This window comes from Eurypyga helias, unplaced genomic scaffold (genome assembly GCF_000690775.1).
Source record: "Eurypyga helias isolate BGI_N326 unplaced genomic scaffold, ASM69077v1 scaffold9193, whole genome shotgun sequence".
Taxonomy (NCBI): domain Eukaryota; kingdom Metazoa; phylum Chordata; class Aves; order Eurypygiformes; family Eurypygidae; genus Eurypyga; species Eurypyga helias.
In genome coordinates this window covers 71,642-95,249 of record NW_010239195.1, presented here as the reverse complement: position 1 = coordinate 95,249, position 23,608 = coordinate 71,642, and the positions used below count along the sequence as shown (strand labels likewise).

Genomic DNA, 23,608 nt, shown 5'->3' with positions numbered 1-23,608 from the left:
CTCTCCAGGCACATGAAAACCACTGCCCGTTTTGGCAAAACAGTTTCATCAGTCAGAGCCACCAGGACTCCATACAGCTGTACAGTCCCAACAGATTAGAACAGCAGCTTATAGGAGACAGTAACGGGAAAGAGCTTCTAAACTGTATATGTCACTGTGCACATGATATTTACACTCTAATATTGCTTAATGGAAAGGTGCACAAAACCTCTTAAGACTGGAACTGCAAAATTACTTTTTCTGTCCAGCTGTACGTGCCAAATCCGTAGCTTTCTATTTCTTCCTCTTTATGTAATATCCTGTAGAGCTCTAAACTGTGATCACAGGTTGAAACTGGAAGCATATTCTAAGTGGTAAAAGACTATTTCTTACAGATTATTTATTCTTTTTGTTATAATATGTACATCAGTATTACAGTTAAGATGACATCATCTAATTTACCAAACAGTATACTGAAGTACTTTTTTTACCGTTCCATCCCCTCATGGTACAGCTATACTTCTATTCACCTCTACGTTTTTAAGTATTTCACCTTTTAAAAAGTCATCTTTGTTTTTAGTTGAGAGGTGAATTTCTTTATCATGAAATGAAGTATTCAGTCAATTTTGTTCTACAACAAGAGTGATAGGAAAAACAGCATTCTTTTCAGTTTGGAATATGCAGTTTCTTTGGGAAAGGAATGGCTCTTTCATAGGTACCTGTTGTGACAGCACATTATTCCTTCTCAGCATCTGTCATGCGTGTCATTACATCAGTCTAAAAGTTAAATGGATACTGATAGTGATGGTCACAGTGTTAAGAGCTAAAATGTAAAGTGGGTTTGAAATTAGGTGTCGTCGCATAGATGTCCCTTCGAGGTTTTTCTAGGAGTTTTTTGGGTTTTTTTAATTGAAACAGATTATGAGGTACTGAAAATCAAGGCTTGCTGCAAATGTGTAGTAGATTTTTCATGTCTCTTTTTAATAAAATTGTAAGGTACTCAGTTAATGAAAAACACATTCATAATGTGTGTGAAGACTTTATTCTCTCTTATTCTCCCACACGCTACCCAAAGAAAGGGAAGGTGAGGAAGGTATAGGAAATAGGTCCATGGAGAGGTAAGACTTTGAATTTTTCACTTCTTTTCCTGCCACCATATATTCTGTTTGAAGACTATATCGAAAATTCAGATCTTTCATGGTTAAACTGACATTTAATGTTTTAGAAAGCCCCAAAGTAAGGTCAGTCTGATTGTGTTCCTAAGCCCATTTTAACACCGCTCCTCTCTTTAAAACATTTAAAAACACTTCTCATGTTAAAATCATCAAATGTAACCCACATACAAGGTGAAATGCTGCTTGTGAAAGTCAGTAAAGTTCACCCAAATGATTTCACTAGGTGTCTCTTAATGGACAAAAGCATGAAAAGAAACAAAGGTTTTAATCTGTCTCTTTTGACTTCATGTTTTCTTGTTTTTGTGAGTGTACCCAGGGTAGCTAATGTTTTTGCAATTATACCTAACAGTTGGAGGTGTACTTGACTGAAGTAACCCAAATCTTATGTAATTCTGATAATTATCCTGCACTTTGAAAATAAGGCCTGAACTACAGTTATGGGAGGGATATTGCAAGACCTGTCCTGTGTTAGAATAAGATGGTTTCTTAGCATGGTTTTAATGTCCATGCTGAGCACTACGTCTTTTGAGATACTAATGTAGCTATGCCTATTAAGATGTATGAAGGAGATAAATGCGTAACGGAAGACGGGCAAGGTAAGTACACTTTTTGCAGTAATCAAGCATTTGCTTTCAGCAAGTCCTTTGCCTAGGAGTCCACTTCAGCAGTATAGTAAAAGTGTTGTTTAGGTCCCTCTATAGTTTTGAGGATGTCCATGACTCCACAAAATACTCCAAAGGGATCAGTTGATATGCTGCATCTATAAAAACAATTTAAGTAGCTCCAAGTACGTCTTCGTGTCAATTATATTAATGAAGCTGCAAAGGGACTGCAAATTTACAAGTCCTCTAAAGTCCAGTGCTGGCCCAGCAATTCAGAAGCTCCTTAACAAGACATTAAATCTGGCTCTTTAATCTCGTTAATTGGTGCTTTTGAGTATAGAAGAATACATAAATCCTGCTGTGTTCTAAAAGCAGTAGAACTTCTTCACTAGCTAATAATACCTGGTGAAAACAGACTTCTCAGACTGCAAGCGTCCCGCAATAAATAATGGTGTGGAGAGGTTTCATTTCAGCGCTCCTTGCCAGTGCGGTTCTGCTGTTGAACAGTCCTTGGCTGCAGCTGTGCTGCAAATGGATCAGGTCTGCCCCTCACGACTGTAAGGTCCCATTCCTAGGCATTGCTAAATACCCTGTCCGGGAGCTAAGGAGTGTAACCTAGGACTAGCCAGAGGAAGCTATCCACCTGAGATAGTGGGGGGTTTGGTACCATGATTCCTCTCAGGAGCCATCAAGCCTCTCCTCACAGCATAGGGCTTTTACAAACTGATGACTGGTTATTTAAACTCAGGTACTAAAACTTAGTAAGCCTGGAGTTAACTTAAAGATATTTAAACTTAAACCACCAACTTCCTCTGTCATGGCTGCTAGTTCTTTTAAAATTATGAAGATCAGCTCCTCGGCTGCAGTAAATCTGTATGGTTTCGCCAAAATGCGTGAGGCTTTTTGGAAGTTAAGGAGTTACTATTCATTCAGCATTTCACTTAGAGAAAATCTGTAAGGTTGATACTTTCTAGCTACAGCTTTAAACCCAATCTCACTTTCAGCTGCTACATGCACTCTCTCCAGAGTATGACTTTGGTAGTGGTAATGTATGTATGCGTTAGGGTGACTCAGGCACACACCATCTCCCATCTCTTTTGCCTTCTATGGAAAAGGGAGTAAGACAATCCCATACCTCAGTGAGTTCCAGCCTTATCTTGTTTCTGATTTCTCCTGCTCTAAGCTTCTGGCTGAAGTTTTGAAGAACACTTCTACTTCACATTTTTTTCAGATAGATTACATTCTTTTGCAATTTTATTTATTACACATGGCAATTAGTTTTCTAGAACAGGTTTACAGGTGTCATTTTTATGATTTGTGTAAGAACTCCAAGATGGTCTGGTTGGACACCTGGCTTGTGTTTCGGAGAAATAATTATGCAGTATAATTTAATCCTTAACATTCATCCTCACTACTGGAAGAAGAAAAAAAGCCACCCACTGAGGGAGGAAAGTGCAAAGCTAGTGAATCCACTAGAGGAAGGCTCTGCACTTCTGTGTGTGTCCCATGCAAAGCACAATCCCGATCATGGAATATCCAAGGAGATTTTCCCCGGACGGTATGTCATTTGGCATCTTCACTTTACATATAATTTCCTCTGGGAATACAATTTTCCCCATAATACTGCCTTTTTCTACTGTTTCGTCGCATCCTGTATTTCAGTCATCTCTAGCTGGCCAAAGGGAACACTTCTTTTTTTCCTGTGACTCATTTTTGGTGGTGTTTTTTGTTTTGTTTACGGAGAGCAAAAAGGTCTGTATTTTGTAAGGATATTTCCAGATGCATTAATTTCTTGGTGTAAATGAGTTTTTATTATCATAATTGATATCGGTCACTCCTCTAAATTGGAATTTACAAGTTTAAAGTCATAAGAATATGCAGGAGGATGACGATCCGCACAGGACTTTACTTCAAGGGCAAATATTGCAATTGTATTAGCTTTTCACTTGAATTATTGACCTGCATATGATCACACCTATGTGTGTGCATAAACAAACACCCACCTTTCCACCCTTAAGATCATTCCTCATTCCTAACTAATACAGTCAAAACTGATCTTATACATAATAAGTAATTTTGGGGAATGAGGGACCTTTGAAAGTTTAGGCCATGTAGAACTCTAAATATTTTAGGGAAATTCCATTGCTTTTCTTCAGGCTTGCATTTTCGGAGATTATTTTTTTGTTGTCTTACCAGGAATTCTGTTGATGTTATTTTTAGTTGTGTTATCTATTCAAAAAAGCAAAGAAAGTTATTTAGATCTGTTTAGTAATCTCTTGGGGTTTTAAAAATAATTTATCTTGGTTACAACCACATGTGGGAGGGGAAGGAATAAGAGAGAGATCTTGCCAAAATAATTTTTAAGTGTTCATAACAGCCTGCAGGCTAATGCTTTTAAACAAAGTTATCAAAAACAGTGTTATCTGAGTGCCTTGCATGAAGGCTGATTATTCTTCTGGGAACACTCTTTTTAAGCGGTCTTTTCTATATTTCTGCATTTCACGAGAATACTTTGGAGGAGTAAAGCATGATGCGCAAAGAGGAGGCTTCACTCTCTTGAAACATTCTTGTGAAAGGAATACTATACATAGCTTCTCTCATGTGTATACTTCATAGTTGTTTTTGTGTAGGTATAGAAGAGTTAGATGTGGATATCCCACTTACCCACAATCCCATTCCTTTGGGCAATGAGTTGTAGTGTAGCAGATATTTTCTTCTAGAACTGTGCACAATAATTTCTTAAATGTTTTAACATCAACCTATCTTTTCTGTAAATTATTCCAAACACCTGTCTCTGTCAGATACTTCAGAAATTGTTCTGAAGATTGTATTTCTAATGTTCTTCACTTTCACTGACAAACAGTTTAGTTTGAATTATCACATGAAGAATTTCACAAACTCTATGGAAGATTATATCTATAAATTCATACTAAAAAAGGTATCAAAATACTTTTTTGTAAAGTTATTTTTTATTATACATTGTCAACAATTAAATGATATGTTGCTGTTTCATGCAAGCTGGAATAGTCTTAAGAGAGTAATTGTTAATCCATAAACATGTTAAGGAAAAAAGTACTAAATCTGCGTAAGTCTGTACAGGTTTAGATACGAAACTGGAGAGCTGCTTCAGTTAAGAGGACTGTAAACTAGTTACTGAAAGAACCACTAGTCTAGTTGTGCCCAAGCCTTTTTCCAGTTCTGCCCAAGATGGTTTTTTTTTTACCCTGTGTTAACATTTACACACTTTTTTTTTTTTTTTTTCTGTCATGCAATATAATGCCATAGTAGCAGCTCTAGGAATATAGTACAATGGTACTATTTATCAACTAGTTGTGGTCACTATTCAGTAATGAATCCGTTTCAAACTAAATACTGCATGATATTAAAAAAAAAAACCAAACGCCAACAAAAAAACCCAACCATACCCTACATCTTCTAGTATGAGCTAATACAACAAATGTACATGATATGTCATGTAGCAACAGCTCAGTTACAGTAATAACAATACATTAGAAAAAAGCTATAGTAATACTTTTTCTTGTTTTATGCACACCGGGTGCTTCACATCTTAATTTGTTACAAATGATAAACTGCAAAATGGAATTATTCTGTTTCTGCAGGACAGTGATGTAGTAAAATATTTCTTGCAATGTTCGAGAACATAGCCAAGTTGTTTTAATTACAGACTGAAAATAACCTATTTTATGCATCTTCATTGCCTTAAACATAGACTAAGTAAATAAAGTCTGAGTAATTGACAGTATATAACACAACCTTTCATATGTAATCTCTGGATATTAAATTCTTCAAGGAATATAAAATAACTGGACTGAAGAAATATCTATTTACAACATGCTTTATAATGAGTGAGAGACAGAGCTCATAGCTGATCACTTAGCTGTATTATTCATTTTCTTCATAGAATCTGTTTCTTTTAATTTGTTCTACAGTGAGCTGTTTGAGCTTCACTTTGTCACCTTGGAATGATGAAACAGCTGTATGTCTTGAGCTCAGTAAATCTAAGCTTGTGTTTATGTCATTCTTTGACACTTTGATTATTTCACTTTCTTGACAGGCATTAATACCATTCATTTCTGTATCATAATTCCTATGTTCTTTTGAATAGGGGCTGCGGGACTTTTTAGTTATGTCTACAGAGTCTACTAGACCACAGTCTAAAACCAGGTTGTCTTTTTTAAGAAAAGATGCTTTCAGAGTGTCAGATAAAATAGTATTTAATTTTTTGCCATATTCTGATTCTTTTCTGATGCATGCCAACTCAGTATCAACAGGGAATGTTGCATTAGTTGCCTCCTTTAAAACTAATGTTCTATGAGTACAGGACTTCTGACAAGTGGCATCTTTATCAATTGAGCAAGACTGTTAGAGGTAACAGCATCTTCATATTCTGAGCTCTGTTCTTCTCATGAAACAGTTACAGTAGCGCTAGAATAGCTCTCTTGAGATTCATACATCTCAAATATTTCTTCATTTCCAGACCGATTTTCCAGCTTTGCAAAGGCATGCTGCGACACAGGGCAAATTGCAGGGCTTGGCTTAATGCTGTCATTGGCTTAGACGTAGCTGAGAGAGTTGTTTCCTGCCTACAAATGTCTAGATGTGAAAAAGTGGCATAATTGTTATTGTTATTGCTATTAAAGCTGAATTCTTTGTTATTCCTTTGTGCTGTTACATCATCAATGTTAGTGACCTGTACAACTTCTGAATCATCACTTGCATTAATTTTTTGCTCTCGCTCCTTCCCAGCACTATGCACAATCACATTATCACCTTCATTAATATCCTTTCTGCTTTCCTCCCTGTTCTGTGATCCTTCTGTTTTATTCAGTATATTTTGCATGTTCCCAGATTCCTCATCTTTTCCCTTATTGCCTGCGTCATTTTTATTTGATTTACAGATATTTTTAGCTTCTTTTTCATACTCACAGCTAAAGGCGGAGTGTTGATTTTGCTGTTCATTTGCAGTGTCGTTTTTATTATGCTCTCTCATAGCATTTTTTCTCTGAGGATCCTTTTCACTACACAGGGGTTTATTTGTATGTAAACTAGAACCTTCTTGAGCAAAACTTTCTGGGGGCCACTTTGGCTTATCTACTTTAGCCACTTCTTCAATAGAAAATGTTTTCTTAGGTGTTGCATCATCTGTTGAAGGCGGCCATGTCATCTTTAATTTACCTCTTTCTGTGCATTTTTTCAAATTATTATCCAAAATACCGGGATGAGTACCGTCAGTATCAGAGTGCAAGTCTTGATCAATTTCTGTAACTGGTTTAGGATCAACAGGTGTACTATTAATGGGGATTGTTTCTTCAGTATGAATATTGCCAACTGAGCTACATTGATCTTTAGAATTCCATAAATCTTTATGCTGCTTGTGTCCAAAACCTTCATCATAATTTCCTTTTGATTTGAAAAGTTGCTTAAAATGGGGTTTACAGTATATTTTTCCATGGAGAGATGCATAATTTCCCAATCTGCCAAATAGAAGAAAATTTGTTTTATACTTCTACGTATCATAAATCTATTGTGAATTTTGCACTTTACTTGGTATTTCAAGTAACCCTACATGACTGTATATATAAAGAAAGAAAGAGCAAAAAGAAAGCAAACTCAATCTATTGGCCAATTCTAACTGTGCGCACACACACACATACACACGTATCAAAAACCTTTAATTTCAATTTCCCATACGATTTCAAATGAAGGAGAAGAGTCATGCTTGGGCATTTAAGAAAGAACATAAACTTTTTCAGTTGTTGCACTGCATAATCTTCAAATAGGAATGTTCCACAGCACTTCAGGGTTTTTGGTACCATTTTCCTCATCATAATCAAGACTGAAGCCCCTATTTTTCTACAAAATATGTGGAGAAAATACGGTGCCAATATTCTCTAGCCTTTGTGTGAATTATAGAAATTAGTGTTTAATTATATTTGAATTCTGCTCCTAAATGAAGTAAAGGAAATGTAACTAGCCTCAAAGATGTTAAAATCAGAACTGTTAGCCTTTGCAGTCTGATAGAGCAATGAATACTGCATTATAGATAAAGTTTAAAAGAGTAATGCAGAGAACCATCATCATTTATTTTATGGATGAGGAAAAGTGAGAGAAAATTTGGTCTGTGTTTACCGCTTCCTGTTTATAAGGTCTGGGATAGCCAGTAGGAAGTGATATGCAGAAAAACTTGGAAGGTACTGGGATGAAGCTGTTCTTTAGAGAGCTTAAAGGACTTTTTCTACATCACAGTGCAGATGTCAGTAGCAGAGCCGGGGGACCCAGGTTCCTTTCCTGTCAACCCAGCTTCCCATAGGCTGAATAGCCTAGCTGAAAATAATTTCACTGTCTGTATTTATATTTGAATGCAGAGTTCAATGTGTGAACATGCAGTTACTTCTTACCTTAATTGACTGCCACAGTGGTGACATCGGAAGCACGATTTATGAAAATTCTTCTTGTCAGCAACTAGGCATTCCATTGCATAAACTCTCTGTTGACAGAGTCTGCACGTTTCGTTTCCCTGAATCTGCAGTTTCTAGAAACACATATTAAAAGTTATTAGTTTAAGCCACATGTTATGATTTATTTTTAACTGTATCAGTCCATATGTCTTGTTAAAACTGTAGGTTTTTATCCATTAACTGGTATCTCAGCTGTCAATTTTAGGGCTTCAGTTTTATTCAACTAACAGTGATACTTCACAAACGAAAAACTACTCACCTTTCCTTTTTCAGAAATCCATGCATTTGAAATGCCTTTCACTACACCAGGTACAATATTTCCATTTATTCATAATAACTATTTATTTTGTGAAATAAGATAGGATGATAAAAAGTTTACTAGTCCAAGTGGTATATATAATGTTTGACTCTACAATGTGATTTAGAGATCAATAAACAGGGGGCAGATGTTTGAGATTCTGTTGAGGAAGTTTTGCTTAATCATGACAAAAACACATCCAGTAGTTCTGCTTCTGTGGTAACCTGTGGATTTTACACTCATGTAGTCTGGTTATGCTATAGACATTTATTTTTACAATTTTCATTTTTAGACCCAATACTTCCTTCAGTTAATTTTTAAGACTGAGTTAACTACAATTATATTAGCTAACTATATAAATTTTATTATTCTACAAAGTATAATTAATTATAAAGGAAACTAGTTCTCTGTAAAGAGAATAGAAGGTTTATTTCATACCAGTAAGGGGCAGAAGGAAATAATGGGCATTCTGCTGGGCTTGGAAAAATGCATGTTGCTCTTCTGTCTTGATTTCTGAATTGCCATGAAAAATGTACTAGCAAAGAAATAAGGTGGACCAACTAATTGCTTGTATAAATATGTCTCAGTTGACAATAGTAATGCTCCTTGATATCAGCAGAAAATTTGGCCCCTTTCAGCATTTCATCTGCTTTTTGTTTATCTGCTGGTATTGATTTTACAGCAATTCACAAATCAAGACAGAAGTGATGTAGATTTTATAACTACGGCTTTAGTTGCTGCATAACTAGAGTGCCCATAATGAGAGCTGTGAAAAATGCTGAAAGAGAAATTAAGTATCTTCAAAATGATGTAGAACTTGAAACAAGAATTAACCACCATTAATAATGAACAAAAAACCAAACAAATCCCAACCCAATTGTTGGTTATGAAATAGCCTCAAATGTAGCTTCAACTTAGTCTCCAAACGGGCTGACAGAGGCCGGGCAGGTGTGGCGGGCAGCGTTCTGGACATGCCTCCCGCCTCGCTAGGCAGGGGCTGCTTGTGCTTGGCGCTGTACGCAGGTGTTCTGAATGTAAAGAGGGAGGAGAGGAAAGGCAAGGCACAAACTTTGTGATGTGGAAAGGGGCAAGGTAACTGAGAGGGGGGATAAAAGGTGACATGTCTCCTGGAAAACTGCCTCGGTCATTACATTTGATGGTCGCACTACGTTTAGTGGGACAGTGAGATTTGTGCCTCAAAAGGCAGCAGTCAAGAGAAGAGCAAAACTAAGAGAAAGAGAGACTTTAAGGGAAGCTTATCCCAAAGCAATTTCCAGGACTGACTCGTGGAGCCAGGATTGATCTTCATGAAAATTAATCATGTATTGAGTGTCAGTGGCAAGGTTTTGGTACCTGGGGTCTGCAGGGCAACCTCTGTGCGGGGAGCCCAGGGCTGCCCCCTGCCTGGACACAGCCGTTTCCAGACGGCTCCAGCACCAGCGCAGGGCACGGCTGAGCCCCTCAGCCAAGACGGTGGTGCCTGGGGGAAAACCTGTTCCTGAGGAGGCAAAACACCGCAAATGTCTGTGAGGACTGAGGAAAAAAGTGTGAGAAACAGCCCTGCAAACAGCAAGGTCAGAGAAGGAGGAGGGGAAGGAGGCACTGTAGCAGACATTCCCCTGCAGCCTGCCAAGGAGACCAGGTGAGCAGGAATTTCTCTGCAGACCACAGAGAGGACCACACCAGAGCAGATACCACACTACAGCTTGTAGTGGACACTACACTGGAGCAGATGGGTATTCCCAGAAGGAGCTATGGCCTGTGCAGAGCCCACACTGAAGCAGGGGTAAAGTCTGAGGAGGAGGGAGCAGCAGAGAGGAACTGGTATGGACTAGACCATAGCCCCCCATTTTCCATCCTCTCTGTCCTGCTGGGGGCAGCGGGAGGAGGTGGAAGAGTCAGGACTGAAGGAGTAAAGTTGAACCTGGGAAAAAGAGGGCAAGAGGGCAGGTGTTTTAGTCTTTGTTTCTCATTATCTAAATTATTTTAGTTGGCAAGAAATGAAATATTTTTCCCCAGTTGAAGTCTCTTTTGCCTGTAACAGTAACTGGTATTTGATCTCTCTGTCCTTATTTTGTCCTATGAACTTTTTAATCCTATTTTCTCTCCCTGTCATGTTGAAGAGGGCTAATGAAAGCGTGGGAGTGTGAGGGTCTGTCAGGTCAACCCACCTCACGTGAACAGTCCTACAAAATCTGTTGCGGAAAGGCTGGTCTGCTCTTTGAGATCATGAATATATGCCATGTAGAAGAGATGTGAAATGAAACCCAAAGGCTTGACCACATGGAGAATTCAGTATTCTTCTGGTACTGGGTATTTTTACTCTTAACATGCTTGTGTACCATGTCTGGGATGCAGTTAATTATTGTCATAGCCGCTCATATGGTGCTATGTTTTGGATTTGTGGCTAAAGTGTTGATAAGACAGTGGTGTTTTAGCTATTGCTGAACAGTACTTTCACAGTGTCAAGGCCTTTTCTACCTCCCACTCCGACCCGTCCCCACCCCAAGCAAATAGGGTGGGGGTGCACAAGAAGTTGAGAGACCCCAACTGGCCAGAGCGGTATTTCATACCATATGACATCATGCTCAGCAGTAAAAGCTGAGAGAAAGGAGGAGGAAGAGGGAACATTCAGAGCTATGGCATTTGTCTTCCCAAGTAACCTGTGCATATCGAGGCCTTGATTTCCAGGAAGTGGATAAATATCTGTCTGCTGATGAGAAGAAGTGAATCAATTCCTTATTTGTCTTTGATCATATCCCAGCTTTGTTTCATCTATTAAACTGTCTCTAACTCCTCCCACAGGTTTTCCTCCTTGTTGCTCATCTGATTCTTTCTCTCATCCCACTGTGGGGCAGTGAGCGAGCACGTGAGTGGGTGTAGACATAGCTGCTGGCCAGGGCTGACCCACCACATTAAGTATTTTGATAGAAGACCACCAGACTGTCCCTCATTTTACAGGATCACAAGCTATTTGTGTTTAATTCCGCTCTTAGCATGAACAGAGGTAGCACCTTTCTCAGTGCACAGAGTTGGGAAACCCGAAGCAGAGCTTTCTGTTTAAGAGTTACGTAGGTACAGGAGCATTTAGCTTTGTTCTGCCGTTTTCATTGTTGTTCCTGCATAAGTGTTCTATTCATGTATTTCAGATGGCTAAAGCTATGGTAACATCTCATTTTCCTACAGGATTCATCCATATTCAGTGCCCAAAACAGATACCCAAAAGAGAACATTGATGTAATATTTTTGAAGTTTCAAATGCATAACTTTGCAACCTAAATACCCTTTTACTATAATCTTTAAGTAACACATGCACCCTGAGAAAGAAGACATGTTTTATTTTCAATGTTTACTTCATATTCATATATAAATATTAATGTATATATTCAGAGTTTAAAGTTTACCTCAATATGTAACAAATAACAGGCTCAGCTTTTTGAGGGGCACTAAGTGGCTCTGCTTCTTAGTGATGTGAAACCTGGACTTCGACATCAGGTAAATGGGTTTGCTTCCTTAATGCAGTCTAGGGCTGTTATCAACTGGTAAAATTGCCCAGCAGGAAATAGCAGAAAAATTTTAAAAATTGCTTGCTAATCTGTAAACAGTTTAAGTAATTTTACTCAAACAGGAAACCCACTGAAACATCCCACCGAATGCACATGTTGTGCTTTACTAAACTAAAACCAGATGTGCACAAAGCATAACCATTATTTTATCTGTAGAGCTATTCTATACAGGCCATTTTTACCTCAGTTAGGAGGATGCTGCATTAATTTTAAGCGTGAGAAGTCAAGTGCATTCTGTACACATTTTCTAGCATGTTAATATTTCTCAAATACAACGGTAATTATATTTTAATTTTAGTATATATATATTTTAGTATCGATTTTTATTTTGCTCTATATAATTCTTCAGGATAGCTGTCATAGTGTTGATCCTCATAATGGTGCAAGAGATAATAGCTAGAGGCTTTCACAGCAGTTCCTGTGTCTTAAGCTTCCCAACCTCCTGGTCTTCATGGCGATCTATTTGAATTCCTATATCGTATTTTCGTACACTTTGCTTATCATTGCCATCAAATTCAGAATCAGAAAGTGTGCTTTGCTGTGGTGTTACAGGTGCTGCTGCATCTTGTGCGGGACCTTGATCTTGCTTGTTTGATGTTTGGTGGTGATGTTTCAGCTGGACTTAATTCCTCTGAATCCTCTGTGTGCAAAGGCTCTGTTTCAAATGTTTTGCCTTGTGCACAGCATCGTTCATGTTTCCTACACTGAGGTTGCACATAAGACTTGAATTTCTACCAGGTCTTTGATGGTCACAGGTAAAAGATGTGTTTCAAACATCCAGTGTGCTTTCTGACATGCCGCTTTTCACTGTCTTCTCTATGGACAGCTTCATTCTCCATTCTTTGACCAAAGTTGTCTCTGGTAACAGACAAAACCTGATATTCAAAATGCTTTATGCTTCTCTTCACATTTCCTTTAATCTCCTTCAAGTCAGACCTGAGCTGCACCAAGTTAATGACACCTACTTGGTAGAGCTGACCAAGTTATTCAGGTTCTGTGCCTTAGAGTTATTACAGCGCTGCTAGAAACTTCTCAGATGCGAATGTCATGGTTTTTGTTCTTTTCAAACATCCATGTGGCTGTGCAAACACCTCCTCCCCTAACTAGCTCAAGAACCTTGTCCAAGTTCCTACAAAGCCCGGAGCATTTGCATACAGAGCATCAAGAGACTGATTCTGAAACATCCAGGCTATGCATTCAGCATTTCCACCTACAATGGTTTCCTGGTCTGCAATGCAAATAGCTTTGTCTGGGTCTGGAGGTTCATTTGTAATTGGAACGAAAGGCTGGTTCTCGAAGACCCATATACAGAGAGAACCTCTCCTCTCTGGATTTCATGCCACTCGAAGCAATGTTTTTCTGGTCTTGTGAACATCTGAATGATGAAGGCAAAGCCATATCTAGCCTGCTGCACATCTGACATCATATTCCCTGTTTCAGGTTCACCAGATAGAAGTCTCATTCAGGTAAAGTTTCTCAAGCGTTTTCTTAATTGGCTGTAACTTTTCTGTGCTTCCATATTCATGGGATCTGGAGCAAATCATTGCAGAAGTAGCAGTTCCTTCCTGTTTTTCCCTTGGTGTAGGAGTTTCCTGTAGTCTGCTTGCTGAAGTAGTAGCAGTGGAAGATGAACTAACTGTTGAAGGCAATGTAATTTCCTGTAATGTATTTTCCATCTTTATGGAACAAAAGTGGTTGGTTTTCTTTTTAAACTATAGCAACACAGAAAGCAATTTTTCTATTCTTCACTAAAGCTAGTTCTGCAAGGATCCAAGCAATAGGATTATAATATCTGGAAAGACACAATCCGTCAGCTATTGCTCAGAATGCATAAAACCAATCTTGTGAACTAAGAGCTGTGCTATTTGCACCATAGAATATATGTGAAAAGAAATGTGGAATTCATGCGAAATGATGATTGAGTGGTCTTGGAGCTTTTGCTGCAACAAATACAGACTTTGCATTGTAATAGTAATGTAAAGTTGTGCTGTGGCTTATGCTCATTTTAATTTCTACTGAAAGTGATATTTTCTATGCTTCTGAGAATCTGTGGTGACAGAAATCATACATATTTCCAGATTCAAAACAAGGAAAGAGGAGACTGAATTCAGCAGAGGAGGACAGGAGTGCCAAAGTATTTTTTTTAAAAGTCTACTTTTAGTTGTGTTTGTCACATACTGGAACTACTTACTGAGCCTTCTAACATACTTCATATTACATTATGTGCAGTTAATTCCTAAAATTCATATATTCCCACCACTTTGATAGGTTAAATTTTTAATCATGATTACTCAAAATAGGAATTCAGACTGCATGATGGACCAATGTCTTAACTTCACTATTTCTATTTTGCATAAAGATACATCCCTCTTATTAAAAGCACAGACCTTTACTTCTTTTGCAGGTCCTGCAGTCTCTCTGTCAGAGTGAACAGCCTTCTCCTGAATTGTCCTTTCAATCTGCTGTTTTAAAATCTCTGTCACAGTCTTTGGGAGCTCTTCGTTCTGAGCTGCATTGATTGCTGCAATGGGAAGAAGAATAAACAAGTTTGGTTTTCCTCCACCCTGCATTTTATGAAATTGACTTTGTCAGTGAATCATAAAAGATTATTACATTACGGATATTGTACTTAGCCTTGCGGAAGTCTAGAGAGTCACTTGGTCATGAACAGAAATCCATAGGGAGAACGACAGAATACTTATTGAGGGACATGTTATCACCTACTGCTTTACCATACCTGACGGGTGAGGCCAGGCTAAAGGTTGACTGGGGTCTGTAGGAGTATATAACGTGTGAATTCTTATACCAGGACTAAACTGCAGCAGCAGCAGTGTCTTAACTCTGTGGTCATATTCTGCAGGGCTATTCCGTTCAGCTATAAATTGAAACTTTCTCATTCACAATGTTGGATGTACATGGGCTTGTGTTTGCCTGTGCTTTCAGACAGTTCTTCAAGTCCCCAGTTCTTTTAAGGAACTGAGTGCATAATTAAAACCAAAAAAGCAAAAATGCAAAAGCCATCTCTCCATACTGAATTCTAAACTCCTTGAAGTCCCGTTGAAATCAATGAATGTGCTCTGCTGAGAATTCGGAGCAATGTACATTTCCGTGTTTACATGCCAAGTGTGATACATTTATGTGAGTAAAGACATTTGCCATTGCTCATTTCTGAACCTTTATTTTCATGCCACTTCTTACCTCTTTCATCAGTGTGCTGGATGAATGTAGAAGCCTTTTTTATCTCATGAGTAACTTGGTCACGACAAGAAACCTGTGCACAAAACCTTCACTTTACTACAGGATTCACTGCAATAGGCAAGAATTTCTGATACTTCTGCAACTACATTTAAAATGTTACATCAAACAAGAATATGAATGGAAACCTAATTAATTACCATATTAAAGCAATAATAAATTAAAAAAATTTACTAAAACACCTTAAAAAACTATTATGTGCTGCCTAATGAGGGAGACTATCAGCGGAACATTCAGATCTTGCTGTACCGAGTGGTAGAGGAGGAAGAAGCAGAGCAGATATGTATCAATGTCAGTATAATTGTCCAATGACATAATTATTAATTGATATCGTTACCTCTTCTATTTGACTTTCTTCGGAGGTCGTTTCATTGCACTGAGCTTCCCTGGTGCCGCTTGATACTGTGTGCTGACTGCTACTTGGTGTTTCCTAAAGGCAAATAAAACTAATCGCACATTAACAGCTAATAGCAAATTGGATTATTTTTTTTTTTTTTGTGAAGAGCTTTCACAAATACATTCTAATGTAAGTGGTGCAACTAGAACAGTCATTTTACAGCAGAGTACCGTTGTTATTATGATTGATATTTGTTGTCATAAAAATTGGAACAGGCTTTTATGTAACACAGAAGATGTCAAGTAATTTCTGTTACTGCAGCCAGATTTTGACCAGCAGATATGGAAAGCTGCATGAATATGTACAATGTTTAATTTGACTGGAAGGGGATGAAGGTGACTTGGAAGACTGGTTCTGGCTTTATGTGCTGTGCTATCAATTTGTTACCTATCAGCAGGCGAAGCAATTGTAAGTTTGTAAAAGGAAGTATCATGATGTGCCTGTACAAGAGATGCTGACTTCCTGCATATGTTTTATACAGCTCTTCTGATGCAAAAATCATGCTGAATTGTAGTTGTAAAAAATATGACCCATAGGCTAGCCAGAAGATCCTAAGAAGTACACAGGCTAGCATTGTATCTCCAAGTCTGACAACTAAACAGGGCATACTGTTGACAGTTTAAAACACTGTCCAAGATGTCCATGTAAGCTAATTTCTGAGGTTATCTATGTTTAGTTTAACTCCAGATTCTGGAAGTGATTTATTTTCTTATTTAAAGACTGTCACAGAACCTGTGTTACGTCACATTACATGTCAGTGGAGTACTTCAAGATATAGTGATTGGAAGAAATAAATCCCAAGGATTGATATTATTAAGATATCAGTACCTTTCTTCCTCTGTCTTGCACAGTAGCACACACACAAAGACATCTAACAAATAATTTCACTTATGTCAAATTAAATTTTCTTCTTCCTTTGTGAGAAGGAGCTTGCCTATTAGTTTCTACTGATAATAAGCTTTCAAATGAAAGGAGCTTCTGGTTTCTCCAGCAAGAGCTTCTGAAATGTTCAGTGTAATGTGAATATAGGCAGCACTGTGTTTCTGAGATTGCTGCTGTACATCTAGTGCAATAGAGAGCTGTAACCTTCCTACATCTCAAATCCTGGCACCTCCTTGAAATCCAGCTAATTGTGAGGCAAGAAATTAGCTCTCTCCCTTAGTCATCGCATGACGAAGCATATATTTATGGGATTTATTCCACCTTCAAACTAAGGAATGCATACACTGCTTGTGTCTCCACTAACATTTCTGCTGAATCAATATAGGGGAGCATCCACTGCCTGACCCATAATTTCTGGCACACAGTAGGCAGCAGGGGCTCATAGGTTCTATGCAGAGAAACAATGTGCATCCCTTTTGTGGGCTTTAGGAACTCTCTTCCCCCTCTGTGTTGCTAAAATACATGTTTCAACTGGAAGATGAATTAAAATCATATGAACATGCATAGGTAGAATAAATTTTCTGGTTACTGGCCCAATAAATGCTTTAGTGCATTACCAGTATCAAAATTAATACTATCTACTGCAAAGTTTGAACCGTCAAAGTGAGGTGAGGCTTGAGGAGAACAAGTCACAGCATGGTTTACAATTGCCAGTTCTATATCTGTAACAGTTGTGAGGGAGCCACACAACACAAGGAGACGTAAAGCTAACCCTTTACTAAGCTGAAAAGAGTCAGTTCAAAGAAAATGGAATGTAAATTTTTCCATCTATTCTCTGCTTGATGACTATGTGTAGGTGTATGTGTAACATGCCTTTTCATTCCATATGGATATGCTTTTCAGTATATTTATGCATATATATTCTTCTTTTTTTTCATTTAAGATATGTTTTTTCTGTTCTAATGTGCGTGTTTTAGATATGTATGTCAAGCTCTCATTACTGGAAAAGCTCATTCATGAGACATGAAATATGTTCATGATAGTCATTATGTGTCCTTTGAATGATGTGGGGTATTACAAAGGAATATAATTAGGTTTAATGTAGTCAGGAAGCAAATCTAATCTCAGTGTCACTACTGCTTTATTGCTGTAACTTTGGTATTGCTTATGAAGTAGCTGCCATGTTGCAAAACATTATAATCATTTAATGGGACAGCTATGGTTGTCTAAAATGCAGCCTAAACATTATGGGACAGAGTTTGACAATATAATTACATGGCCTTGCTCTGGGCATGCAGGGAGGAAGAAGGACTTGGAGGTTCTCGTGTTTTGTGTGTCTGTCAAGACAGCTAATTAAAATTCCAGTGACAGAGGGTAAAACGCTGCTTGTTTATTATTCCAAAGAATTGGAGAGCGGGAAGACCTGTGATTTCGTCCCTCCTCTGTAATGGCCAGCTGTCGAATATAGGATAGGATGTCCTGTAGGTAGGATTAATTTAGTCTATCCAACGAGAGTTTGTAGGTTTTGTAGACCACATGGATTTTGGAGAATATTCCATAGAATTATTTGATGGTTTGCATGGGATAAGATTACTTCTGTCTTATTAGGCAGGGTAAGTCGTGCCTCCAATGCAGGGCTGTGGCTGAAGATTATGATCTAGATTTAATACTAGTTAAGAGTTATGCTTGTGGGAATTCAATCCCTTTGTTTCTGTGGAATACAAAATACCTGTCATACCGTCTGTTATTAAATCAAGCAAGGTTATTTCATCGACCCGATCCTGCATCATGGTGTCAGGAGGGAACAGCTCCCCTCCAGCTGTGCATGGGAGGAGGACAGACAGAGAACTCAGTCATTTTTGGTGGCAGGAGTGAAAAGTCAACTGTTACAGTTGCCTTTCCTGCGGCCCAAGAATCATCTTTCAATTACTTTTTGTTTATTCTATGCCATATCATGAGTGAGCTTCAGAAAACACTGTCAGCTGGATGGTAGTTGGCATTCTGCTAGCTCACAAATGTTCTCTTATGGTCCTTTTATTTTTATTTCAGATTTTTGTTGCTCTCCATTCTCTTCTGTTTGTTTCATGTCAGGCCTTACGGTGGCTCCTGGCTTTCCCATGCGTATCTGTATGGTACTTAATACAGCGGGCCGTAGTGTCCTGTTGTGTCCCTGGATAATAAGTAATTCTAACCTAAACCAGTACTATTTAAAAAATAAAGATGTAAATCTGAGAATATGTCTGTATAAGTTCTGCTGGAGGAGTGCATTTTTATATTGGCATTCAGTTTCTATTACTTAAAAGAACTGTAATTGCTACATGCACTTTATATGTTAGTGTCCCATATATCAATTTTAGTGCCTCTGCGCTGCAATAATTTAGATAGAATTCTTTATTGCAAAACATGCCAAGATCTGAATTTTCAATAACTCTTCTGTGTATGTAGACCAAGATTTGCTTTTTTGTGTTGACATTTTGCAGTTTCCTTCTGTTCTGACAACAGATAAAACATACTTTCCCTTTCAAGAATAAAATTGTTTCAAGGCTCAGAATATGTATGCTATGCTATATGCATATGTACATAAAACATGTATACAATTTTAGGTATGTAGGTATGTATTGGTCAAGGGGATCAAATGGCCCAAAAGCTTGTCCAAGTGTAAGAAAACCTTTTACTCGTTCACATTTGAAACATATTGCTTTTAGTTGTACATTATGGTCATCATACAAGCTCTGTAGGAAGCTGGATAATATAATATCATTTATCTACTGGAATATTTAGAGCTTATTGTTCTAAATGATCAGTATGTACAAACTTGCAGTTCTCTTTCGGCAGCTGTGTAAGTAAATTGTGCGCCTAAAGTTTCAGTTACAAAATTAGTAATAATAGAATGACTGAGTGATGATTTACTTGTTGTGGATCTTCATTTTTTGCACAAAGCTGTGCTTTTTTGCCTATTAATGTTCTTATTGTGGTATCATCTGCCTATCAGTACTATGAGAGTCTTGCAGATATTCTAAGAACCTCACTTATCTGCACTTCATCTCTATGATTTGTCAGCCTTGCTTAGTTGTATGTATAAACTTAGGGTGTTCCACTATATGGAAGATTTTAATTACAAGGTAGTGATTTCAGCATTCACTAACACTGTCCTGTTATTCAATCTTATCCTCTGCAATCACTCAAAGATTGGCAGTTGCTACAGTATCAATCTTAGAAAATTTGTCTGGATGACCCTCATTGAAGGAGGTGTAGCTATACCTGTGCCATTCCTGACATACAATACTGTATGGTTGAGTGAATATTAGATGCTTTCAATATATTCGACTCAATATATTTGAGGTTCAGCTCACTTGCCAGAAATGGCTTGTGTCTGACACTGTACAGTGAGACTTTGTTGGAGCTGATGATAAAAGGTGCTCATGATGCCAGTGGTCAAATCAAAGACCAGGTCTCTAAACAAACTGTGGCTGAGTTTGTGAGCACATGGCACACAATTGATCTGTGATCAATTTTTGTTGCTGCTCGTAATTCTGGACAAGAGTTTAGTGCATCTTACTGGTAATACAGCACCTTTCTCAAGGAACCAGTCTCCCTTACAATGAAATGAGCTATGAGTGGTGGCTTCTGCCTGAGAAAAACAGAAAGATAAATAGTTATTATTTGCATATTTGGTGTCAGTATTTTGAATGAAAGTCCATGCACTCCTTATGCAATAATTAAATATGTAGTAAAACGTTCAGCTATTTACATTATTGTTTAAAAAAGGAATTACTTCCTATTTTAGCTTGGATTAATAATTTGAATTTATCCAGATCTGGAGATCTGTCTTCAGCTACATGATTTCTCTTTTTTGCCCCTGGGTTGACTCAATGACCTTGAATAATCTTTCAACTATCTAAGTATATAATCCCATTTTCCGTAAGAATGCAGTTATGTTAGAAATCTTATTTAACTTAAATTTAAAGATTGTTCCATATAGTTTCAGTGGTTTTATTTCCTGTGAATGTGACTATTTCTGCTGATGATTTAAGAGAGCTTCCTCAACTAGCCAGAGGACAAATACATGGATAAGTATGCTTAGAAGTCACATGTTTGTTGAAGAAATGGAACCATCACTGTGGCTTCGTGGAGAACTAGATGTCACTATTAGGCCATGGAAGATGCATCTTCACATCACAGGAATTAAATTATGTGGTTCTGAGTAAGAGAAAAAGTCACATAGTTTCTGTACATAGTTCTGCATTTCTTCATCCATCCAGATAAATGGCAGCTAGATTGGACCACATAATCAAAAATGTGCATAACACTTCCTATTACCAAGGATTATAATCCAGTATAATCTAGGTGATTGAGGATCTGATGAGGAGGGGAGCCATGCAGGACCTTACCAACAGGGAGGGGCTGGTGGGGTATGTGATGTTCAGTGGCAGCCTTGGCTGCAGCAACCAGGGAAGTTTGAGATCCTTAAGGAGGCGAGGAGAGTGTGCAGCAGACTTGCTACCCTGGACATCAGGAGAGCAGATTTTGGCCTTTTCAGGGAAGTAATTGGCAGAGTTCCATGGGATGAAGCCCTGGAGGGAAGAGGAACCCAAGAAAGCTGGCGAGTATTCAAGGATTTTCTCCACCAAGCTCGGGAGTGATGCATCCCAATGAAGAGGAAGTCGGGTAAAAACGCCAGGAGGCCTGTGTGGATGAACAAGCAGCTCCTGGACAAACTGAGGCACAAAAAAGAAGCCTACAGTGGGTGGAAGCAGGGACAGGTAGCCTGGGGGGATTACAGGGAAGTTATCTGAGAAGTCAGGGATCAGGTTAGGAAAGCTAGAGCCCTGACAGAAGTAAACATGGCCAGGTACATCAAGGATAACAAGAAAGGCTTCTATAGGTACATAGGGGATAAAAAGAAAATCAAACTGGAGTTTTGCTTGTTGTCTGTGCAAATTGTTATTTGTATTAATGTGTAAGAAATGAGAGATGACTGGTAGATATGATGATACTTACTTAACATGGAAATGAACCTGTGGCAGCAGAATGTTGATGTGTCCTGTTCTACAAAGTTGGAGAGTAATATTGCTTAGAAATCTGTCCAAGAAGTGCAGAATGGTAAAACAATTTACTGTGCCATTACTGTTTTTCAGCACGCACAGGACAGATTGTGCAGTGAGTTTTATTATAGGGGATTTCACATAGTCCAAAATCATTATCTCCAACAATTTATCATGGTATATGCTAATGAAGTAATGAAATGTAAAGATCTTTTATCTAAAATAACACTTAGCTGCTGCTTTGTTTTACTTTTATGTAGCATCTGGGTTCTTCTGTGCAATTTCTGATCTGTTTAGGGGAGTTGATTAGATTTAATTCAATGGAAGCAGGAAAATCCTTTTGAAAGAAAATGGCTTAACATCACATCAAGTGCAATATATGTAAAATATCACCGTAATACTTGATAATGAATTACAGTCTAATAGACAATGTTCAGTATAAAATACTGCTATGGTAGTAATCTGCTTTACTTATCTATTTGCTGTAAGCCTAGTACTGCCTTTGTTGAGTCTACGTAAAAGAATACATGATTCCTGTAATATATCTCAAAGAGAAAATTCTATGAGCATGAACATTACCGAAATCTCTTAGTCATAATGAAAACTCTTCAGTAAAACAATCATATTTTTTCTTCAAGCTATCAGGCAGGATATACCCCATTGGTTGGTGTTAAAATATTGTTACCTGTATGGATTTGTGCTGGTACTGAGCAAAGTTCTTTTGTGAAGATGCCACTTTCTCAAATTGTTTCCTTACTGCTGCCAGGCCACCAGCCACAGTACAGAACTTGGTTTTCTCTGAAGTCTAGAGTGATAAAATAAGGCCATTTTTTTCCATTTGCACTGAGAATGTTCTTCTACAAGCTATTTTTCTTTAAATTACTTAACAGTATGCTAGAATACCTTTAAATTTCAAATGGAAAAGTTGGAACCACTGGTGGTGACTGTGGAATCTTACAGGTAACTTCCACTGATGTAATCTGTAAACCCCACTTATTTTAACTAAACACGTGAATTAACGTTAGCATTCAAGTAGATACAGTAATAAGCCAGTTATTTTTCAGGTGTTGTCATCAAAATACAAAACATGTATGTACTGTTAAAATTAACTGTTGAATCTCATTGGCCCATTTTAGGACTTGTCAACTGAAAATCAGTTCTTCTGGAATTTTGCATTCTGGAATTTATGTAACACTAGTTGCTAAATGCTGCTATGTGAAATAAATCCTGCTGGTGTACCTGCATATTCATCTCTGCCTAAACTACGGACTCAGTGTTTTCCTCTATAGTTTTAGGGATCAGCCATGCATTCTCAGCCATGTACTACTCTGTCCTTGCAAGAATAACTCAGACAGTCATACATGCTGTTTCCAGCAAGCTCATAGACCACTGCGGAGGAGCCCTACATTGTGATTTGGAGAACTAAAGGTCAATGTATATTTGAAAAGTGTGTATGTTTGTTAGCACCAAAAGAAGTACGTCTGATCTACTTCACTATCAGTAGTAATCACTTTCCAAAACATCCCTTCTCTGCTCTTCCCTCTTCTACTTGTCTGTCCCAAGTTCTGTTGCATTCAGTTGCCACCTTGCCCTCTCTGTATTTTTCAACAGGTATTGTTGACAAACATGCAGAGGGCTTTAAGCAGGCCTTTGTTAGATCATCTTTCTTCACTAACAACAGCGCTGAAGTTCACAAGAGTGCCCTTACCCTCAGGCTCCCTGTTCTAGGTCTGTCCCTTGTGTGTTACCTCTTAGATGGTACTAGAACAAAACTTTCTGCATTTGGGCTTCTTAGTCAGTATGCACAAAATAAACATCATAATTAGAAATAGCCTTGTAATTAAGGTTACTAAGTCAACTTAGGTTCAGTGCTTACAGGTGATGAGTAAATAAGCAAATCATAAACATAGACTTCCCTCCCCACTCCCCC

The 23,608-nt window shown here is 38.1% G+C and overlaps 1 protein-coding gene across 1 annotated transcript in view; it reads right to left on the bottom strand.

Annotated features, from left to right (window-relative positions):
* Positions 1 to 5,659: 5,659 nt before the first annotated feature.
* Positions 5,660 to 23,608, bottom strand: part of XIRP2 (xin actin-binding repeat containing 2) — a 42,344-nt gene continuing 24,395 nt past the window's right edge. The window contains exons 4-12 of the mRNA XM_010148055.1: positions 22,364 to 22,483; positions 20,193 to 20,264; positions 15,692 to 15,784; positions 15,298 to 15,370; positions 14,837 to 14,974; positions 14,487 to 14,620; positions 8,176 to 8,309; positions 6,230 to 7,251; positions 5,660 to 6,117 (exon numbers count right to left, since the gene is read on the bottom strand). Coding sequence (XP_010146357.1) covers positions 5,660 to 6,117; positions 6,230 to 7,251; positions 8,176 to 8,309; positions 14,487 to 14,620; positions 14,837 to 14,974; positions 15,298 to 15,370; positions 15,692 to 15,784; positions 20,193 to 20,264; positions 22,364 to 22,483 — 2,244 coding nt within the window. The remainder of the gene's footprint in view (positions 6,118 to 6,229; positions 7,252 to 8,175; positions 8,310 to 14,486; positions 14,621 to 14,836; positions 14,975 to 15,297; positions 15,371 to 15,691; positions 15,785 to 20,192; positions 20,265 to 22,363; positions 22,484 to 23,608) is intronic.